The 7,906-nt window shown below is 48.6% G+C and overlaps 1 protein-coding gene across 1 annotated transcript in view; it reads right to left on the reverse strand.

The window, feature by feature from the left end:
- WNT6 (Wnt family member 6) overlaps positions 1-7,695 on the reverse strand; it is a 28,464-nt gene extending 20,769 nt beyond the window's left edge. The window contains exon 1 of the mRNA XM_074192561.1: positions 7,389-7,695. Coding sequence (XP_074048662.1) covers positions 7,389-7,465 — 77 coding nt within the window. The 5' untranslated portion in view covers positions 7,466-7,695. The remainder of the gene's footprint in view (positions 1-7,388) is intronic.
- Positions 7,696-7,906: the final 211 nt, after the last annotated feature.

Raw genomic sequence — 7,906 nt, forward strand, 5'->3', positions numbered from 1 at the left:
GAAGAGCCGCTCTTTGCCTGTCCTCAGTACTCTTTCCTCTCTTCTCTTCTTCTAGTCTCTCCTTCCAGGTGCCTCACGCACCCTGTCTTAAGAGTCCTCGCCCAGAGAAGAGAGCTCCGAGGACTCAGCTGACTGGACTCCAGCTCTAGGATTATGAGGCCCCAGGTCCTCAGAGATCACCTGGGTCGGGAGGGTCTTAACCTGAGTGCACAAGCTCGAGGCCTTCTGACTGATTGCAGGAGGTCTGGGCACTTGCATAGGGGAAAAAAATGAACTCTTTTCGCTAACCTCTAACTTTACAAATGTAAGTAATATACATCCTGAGGAGGGGTCCCTCCGCTTCACCAGACTGTCCCTGGGGCAGGGCACGAGAAGGGAGCCAACCGGAGATAGAACAGCACACCTGGGGAATGGGGACAATGCCTCAAGAGGGATGGTCAGTGGGACCGTAAGAAGGTGATTTCTTCAGAGGCTGAGACATATCTCATGCCCCTGCTGGGCCCTAATATAACTTCTTTCTCTGGAAAAAAGTGCCCAGCCCTGAACATGTTAAACCAAAGGGAGGTGCTCCTGTAGGTCTAGAGCCCTAAAAAAGCCACTGAGAGAAGCAATGGACAAGATTCTCTCTCTCCTCTCTCTCTCTCTCTCTCTCTCTCTCTTTGTGTGTGTGTGTGTGTGTGTCTTTATCTCTCTGTCTCTTTCTCTGACTCTGTCTGTCACTGTTTCTGTTGCTCTTTGAGGGTTTGTCTATCCCTGTCTCTGTCTGTCTCTCTATTTCTCTGCATCTTTCTGTCTGTCTGACATTCTGATTCTCTTTCTCTGTGTTTTATCTCCCTCTGTCTCTGTCTTTATGTCTCTCTGTCTCTCTCTATGTTTCTCTGTCTCTGTTTCTGTGTTTTTCTGTCCCTCACTGTCTCTGTCTCTCACTCTTGTCTCTGTCACTCTCACTCTGTCTCTTTCTCTGTCTTTCTATCTCTGTCTCTGTCTCTGTCTCTCTGTCTCTCTTTCTCTCTCTCTCTCTCTCTCTCTCTCTCTCTCTCTCTCTCTCTCTCTCTCTCTCTCTCTCTCTCTCTCTCTCTCTCTCTCTCTCTCTCTCTCTCTCTCTCTCTCTCTCTCTCTCTCTCTCTCTCTCTCTCTCCATCTCTTTCTCTCACCCTCCTCTTGTCCATGTAATTCTTGGATGGGGTGGTAGGTTTACTGACAAGGGCTCCTCCCAACCCCAATTCTCCCGATAGCTGGAGAAAGTGAGACTGAAACACATGCATTTTCAGAGGATGCAAAAAATGTATCTTCCCCTCTTTTGGCCCTGTTGCCCACTCACAAAGCCATGAGCCCTCCAGGCAGCCTGGCCATGTCCTCTGAGTGCCCCCTCAGACCCAGCCGCAGGGCTCAGTTAATATTCATCCTCTGGAATCCCCCTGACTGGGCCCTGGTGTTTCCTGTCACCCAGGGGCCTTCTCCTGATCTCCTCCTCCCTCCCCCCCCCCACAGCCACCTCCACAGCTTCCTCGGATAAGGATTGGGGGGGAGCATGAGAGGGGGCCCAGTCCATTCCCTGTAGCAATGTCACAGTGCCAGGACTCTAGTGGGTATAGGGCGAGCTCTGGTCAGCCTCTGGCTGCCCCCTCCCGACCCTGCCCTTTCCTGCTCACAGCCCCATTGTCTCCCTCCTTGAGAAGCTGCCAAGGCAATGCAGGGAGGTGGGGGGGGGAGGATGGCCACCTCCCCCACCCCCTGACTATCACTACCCAAGCTGGGTGGGGCTAGCACCAATGCTACCCATGTTGTGCCAGGGGCCCCAAGCTAGGACAGGATATGAAAGGGATGGCCAGGCCTGGTCAAGCAGGGGAAAAACTAAGGGCATAGCAAAAGGAGGGGGAGAAGAGAAGAACAAGGATGCCTGGGTTCTAGCCTTGCCTCCCTAGAAGGCCAAAGATGAGATCTTTCCTCATCTGTATTTCTGGTTCAGATTTTTTTCCATGAGAATTGGGGAGGAAGAGGGTGGGGGAAGGGACTGGGAATGTTTCTTTTTTCTAGTGGCATAGGGAGAAGCTACTTCATAACAGAAAAACAGAAAGGAAATAAAGAGGAAAGAAGGAAAGAAATCAGAAAGAAGGGAAAAAAGCCAGTTTGGTCATTCTATGAGGATAAACTATTTTCTTTTTTCCACTGGAAAGTAACAATCAAGTTCATCATTCTTGCTCAAGGAAATGAGCAGTCAAACCTTAGAAAGCATTTAGCAAAGATGGCGGGGCAAAATACTTTGGAGGATATGATAGGAATTCAAGGCACCTGGTTCTTTAGGAGAATTCCCTTAGCAGAGAAGGAGGTGTCTGTCTGGGCTAGTGGGCTTGGAGATGCTGATCTGAACAAAATGACCCCTAGATGGCCTGGCCTGCCTCCCAGAATTTGTGATTCTCAGATGCACAGAGATAGAGTCACAGAGGAGAAAGGCAGACAGTCCTTGAGGCTGAAGCATACAACTGGGCAGGCTGGGTGGGAAAGGAGGTGGTTGGAGGTCAGGGTTGAGAATCTGCCCTGAGGCCTCCCACATGAGGCCATCCATGGGGGCCAACTCCCCAGAGCTGACCCTAGAGCCAAACCTGTTTCCTTAGATTACCCCTTTCCACCAAAGCCCAGACAAGTGAATCTCTGGTCAATCTCTCCTTCTAAATTTTTAGAGGAACGTTTACTTTCTTCCTTCTCAACACCTTGCTCCATTGGGCAAAAGAAACCATGAAGGAAGAACCACCATTCTAGGTCAGGGGGCTGTCTTGCTAAGTCAAACTGAGAATGGCCTGGCTGGAAGGGAGGGAACAGAGAATAAGAGAAGTGCATTCTGCTTGGAGTTAGAGAGGAAAATCTCCAGGGGATCAGATCAAGGACCACTTGGATCATCAAGTGCCTCTGAGACTGCCATTCAGCCTATGAATGATGAGAGAAAGGGTGCAAGTAGGAGACTGTTAACAGAGAGGAAGGGAGGTTAGGATCTCACCAAAGGAATGAAAAGACAGAGATAAAAAAGGAGAAAGGGGGAGAGAGAGAGAGAGAGAGAGAGGAAAAAAGAGAGGACAAGGAGAGAAGAGGGAGAGGCAGAGGGATGGGACAGAGGAAGAGAAAGAGAAGAAAGGGAGAGGGAGAGAATAAAGACTGAGAGGACACAGAGAAAAAGAGGAAGAGAGGAGAGAGCCAGAGGGGCAGACAGGGCGGGGGGAGGGAGAGAGGGAGCGAGGGAGAGAGAGAGAGAGAGAGAGAGAGAGAACGAGAACACAGAGAACAGACACACACAGAGCTGCTATATAGGATGGGGGCAGGGGGAGAAGGAGAGGCAATTTCTCTCAGATCTCCTTTTTCTTGAGGAGTGTCTGAATTTCCTAGCCCAATCCCCTTATCACTACAGCCCCTCTGTCCTCGCCATTCTCTCGCTGCAGCTGCAGCTGTGAAGGTTTCTCTGTTCTCCCCACACCTGCCTCCTTGTCCTACCTCACCCCACCCTCCCCCACATCCCTTTCTCCCAGCCATCTCCCACTCCTCCACTCCTCCAGCTTTCCAAGTATTCAGGGAGAAACCTACCTAGTAGACTCAGCTCCACTCCCCTAAGCAGTAGGCCACAAAGATCTCTCTGCCTTCAAGATGACCATATTTTCTCCATTCCTCAGTCAGTGTCTTTTCTACTAAATGGGGAACCATACCCTCTAAAGAGCTGAAAGAAGAGGTCTCTGCAAGATTTTTCCTGGGGTCCTGGATTTTAAATTTTATATCACCTTGCTTTGCTTAGCCTTTGGAGATCCTGAGCAGGTCAACATAGGGGAAATTGAAGTCTAGTCTGTGGCTGAGCTAGGAATAAAGTCAAAGCACTCTATCCAAGAAAGACCTGAAAGGTCAGAAAACCTGAATTTAGATGTGGCCCTAATCAAATCCTTTTGCTTGGGGTTCCTCCTTTGCAAAATATAGGTAATAATGCTTGCACTATCTACTTGAACTGTCATCATACAGAAATGGCTTTGTGACCCTTAAAGCACTCTACAAACATAAATGGTGTTTTCTGTTCCCTACCCTGGGCCTCTAAGTCTTCATTTTGTCCCAGGTGACACCAAAGTTACCAGAGTCCCAGGGGACTCTCTGTTGTATCATAAAGGAGCACAGGCCTGACAGCTCTCACTTTGGTCACTGCAACCTTCTTTCTCAAAGAAAGATCTGCTCTTTTCTCCACCCCAAACCACTGAGGTGGGGGTAAGAGGGAATTACATTCCAACCAAAGACACAATGATCTGCAAATGAATGAGAATTCCTTGTCCAAGGACTGGATGACCATGTCCTTCTATAGACTCCCACAATTCACTGAGCCCTTCACATGTTCTTTCCTTTCCACCAAATAAGGAAAAAAAACCTCTTTAACATTAAAGATGTCCATAACTGCCATAACTCCTACCTGACCCAGGACCCCTAATCCCTCAGTCTTCTCCACAGGTTAAGACTCACTAAGCTCAAACCATGGAGATAAAAGCTTCTCTCTGAGTTATCGCAAGCATCAGCCAGTAATAAAATGGGGAATACAATCTCCACCTGAAGTTACTCTTAGACTCTCAGAGCAGGCCTCAGAACATAGAAAGCAAAAGCAAAATATGTAAAATGTTAAGAACTGGAAGAAGCACTCAAACCACAAAACTTAGAATGTCAGAAGATAGAACATAAAAGATCAGAGCTACATGAAGCATAGAACATTAGAATATGGAAAACCCTGGCTAAAAGGCTCCCTAAAGTTTATCTATTCAAGCCATTTATTGCCCATTCAACTTCACTAGCTCTCCTAATCAAATCTGGGATTGATCTTTTGGCATGACGCTTACTCCTTGTACTGGGGGAATCCTGGCCCCTTAGCTTTTGCTATAAGACCTCAAACTGGTAAAAGATTGTAAACCGAGGAAGGAAACTCAAGAGAAGTCCAGGATCACAGAAGTTAAAACTAGCATAGACTTTAGATTAACTAATGACCAAACTCCTCCTCCTTTTAAGGATAAGGTAAATGAGGGCCAAGAAAGTTAAGGTTTGCTCAAGGGTTAAAGTCAGGAGCTTAATTTTCTGATTCTAAAGCCTTTGCCCTTTGTTCTAGGACGTGATCCAGGTTCTTTTCCTGAATGGTTTATCTTTTTCAAGCTAACAGGGAAGCAGTAAGAGCCAGGGGAAACCCTTGGTTATAGCCAATATATTTATATGCATGCTTCTATGTAGCTTTTGTTTGGATTTTTATTTAACATTTTTTTTGCATCAATGTTTATTAACAAATATTGGTCATACTAATATGAAAATACATTAAACATGATTGTACATGTACGACCCATATCAGATTACTCACTGTCATGGGGAGGGGGGAAGGAAGAGTGGGTGGCAGAAAAATATGGAACTTGAAAAGCTTGCAAGAATGAATTCTGAAAACCACCTTTACATGTAATTAGAAAAAAAAATTAAATTTTAAAAATTAAAAAAACAAATATTGGTCATAGGATCAGAGATTAAGAGCCAAAAGGGACAATAGAAATCATCTATTCCAACCTCCTCATCTTGCACAGGAGGATACTGAGGCTCTTGAGAGATTAAGCAACTTGCTCAAGGTTATTCAGGGAATAATCATCCCAAGCAATCATTTAACCCAGGCCCCAAGGGTCATTTTTTTTTCTTTCTAAAGTTATGATTTCATTGTGTAAGGTGTTCCTAGAGAGGAACTCCTTTTATCAATGCAGATCAGCATCTACTCCAGGAAAGTAGTTTAATAGTATTAAGATTAAATCACTTGCCCAAGCTCACACAACCAGTATGTGTCCAAGGTAGGACTTGAATCTAGGTCTTTCTGATCCCAAGGGATATCCATTGAGTCATGCTGCCACTCTTTTGGTGACAGGCTATGTTCCAGTTCTCTTTTTCTGCTTTATTCTTTTCTAGTTTAGGAATTAGGACCAATTTTTGTCTAATAAAAGGAATTTAATAGTTCTTTTTTAATTATTGGGAATAATTTGTATAACATAGTTATTAATTACACTTTACTCATTTGATAGAAAAAATTCATCTGGATCAAGGATCCCCTATTGAATAGGGTTCTAGTGTGGGATTGTTGTTTTGTTTTCAGTATTGGAAATTGATAGGAACACTGAATTTTTAGTCTGGGGACTTTTGCTCCTAGTGCTACCTTCGGGATATATGTCTAACTGTGGAATGATCATTAACTCTTTCTGGGCATCAGTTTTGCAATCTCTAAAATGAAAGGTTTGAACTAGACCTGTTGAAACTCCAAATTTCTTATGCTATGTTCCTTCTGCCCCTCTCCCTCCGCACTGGTGTGCAATCTTTTGTAGACTATGGGAAGCAGATGAAATAATAAGAAGCCTTCCAGGGTGGGACATCAAAGACACTACATTAGAGGGCTTTTCTGTTTGACCTCAAATGTGGTTCTTGGATTTAAACCTCTCTACACACTTAGCAGGTATACTGTTATCTCTGTTTATGTCTCATGTCCCTACTTGACTCCAAAAGGTCACTCTTCCATTGCATGTCCCTCAACACCTTAGCATAGTGTTCTCCACACTTAATAACAGGGCGAAATGTTTGTTGAATGAATGGATGAATGAATCTTGCTTACTACCTCTTACTTAGGCTGCCTTTCATGACCACCCCTTTTCTCTTCTTTTCCCAGCTCCTCCCCTTCAACCTCTCTCCAAAAAGGAGCTCCTCCCCCAACTCTCTCCTGGCCTCTAGTCCTATGGGTCCTGGATTCATTCCACCACTACCTTATCCTTTCGCTCCGATGTCTTCCTCTCTTGTCAAGTATTGAGCCCCAACTGGCCTGGAGCTTTGGAGCAAGCTTTGGGGGAAGGAGAAGAAGGTGGCCATGTGAAGGGGGGGGGAGGCAGGGGAAGAAGGGAATAGAAAGAAGACAGAAGTGAAACCTGGTTTCTGCCCTGGAGGGACTGCCAAGGTAGTAGAGCATACAAAACTTCCATGAACAGGACGGCTACCCAGCAGCTCACTCACGATGGCTGCAGAGTCTCCATCTCTGTTTTCCCCTGGCCCCTCTCCCCGCTGCTTCTCGTCCCTAGCCAGGAGTTGATCTCTCTATGTCTCTGCGGAGACCCGGAGCCAGGGTGTTTCAGGTTGGCACTAGAAAGCTAAGGAGATGAGAAAGGACTCGGCAAAGGACTGGGCAAGGGAGTAAGGGGCTCCGAGGCTGCTCCTTCTGCCCCACCCCCACTGCAGTGCTCTCCTCCAAGACTGCCCGTCCCCCGGGGCCCCCCAGTCTCAGCCTCTCTCCCTGGCTCCAGTCTCCATCTCGCCCGGCTCCCCAGCCCCCCCTGCGCTGCACGGGCCCCAGGCAGGACCCCTCCCCAGGCACTCACCACCAGAGCCCGCCGACGTGGGCGGGACAGAGCAGGAGCAGGACAAGTCCTAGTCCAGTGGGAGCGGGCGGGAGCATCTCGACGGCGTCGGGGGCTGCCTTGGGGAGGGGGGGGGCGGGCCGGCCGGGGCAGCCGGGCCCAGGGGATCCCGGGCTCTCACGGGGAGCGGCGGGGCAGCCCGACTCCGGCAGCTACACCTCCCGGCCCCATCCCGGGAGAGAAGGGAGAGGCAGAGGCAGGGACCGGGCGAGCCCGAGCTTCTGCCTCCTCCAAACTCCGGAGACGAAATCAGAGCCGGGGGCGGGGGTGGGAGGGGGCGGGAGAGAGGGGCAGGGGAAGAGTGGGGGGGTGGCAGTTGCGACAGCACGGCGGCGGAGATCTCCAGAGCCTTGCGCCCCGGGGCTGCGGGAGGAGAGGGGCGGGGAGCCGGGGTCTCGGGGCGGGGCCGGGGTGAACCGCCGGTCCAGGGGGGCAGGTCCCTCCTCCGCCACCCCAAGGGCTGGCTATCTCCTGGATCC

Source organism: Macrotis lagotis, chromosome 6 (assembly GCF_037893015.1).
Source record: "Macrotis lagotis isolate mMagLag1 chromosome 6, bilby.v1.9.chrom.fasta, whole genome shotgun sequence".
In the NCBI taxonomy this organism is placed as follows: Eukaryota; Metazoa; Chordata; class Mammalia; order Peramelemorphia; family Peramelidae; genus Macrotis; species Macrotis lagotis.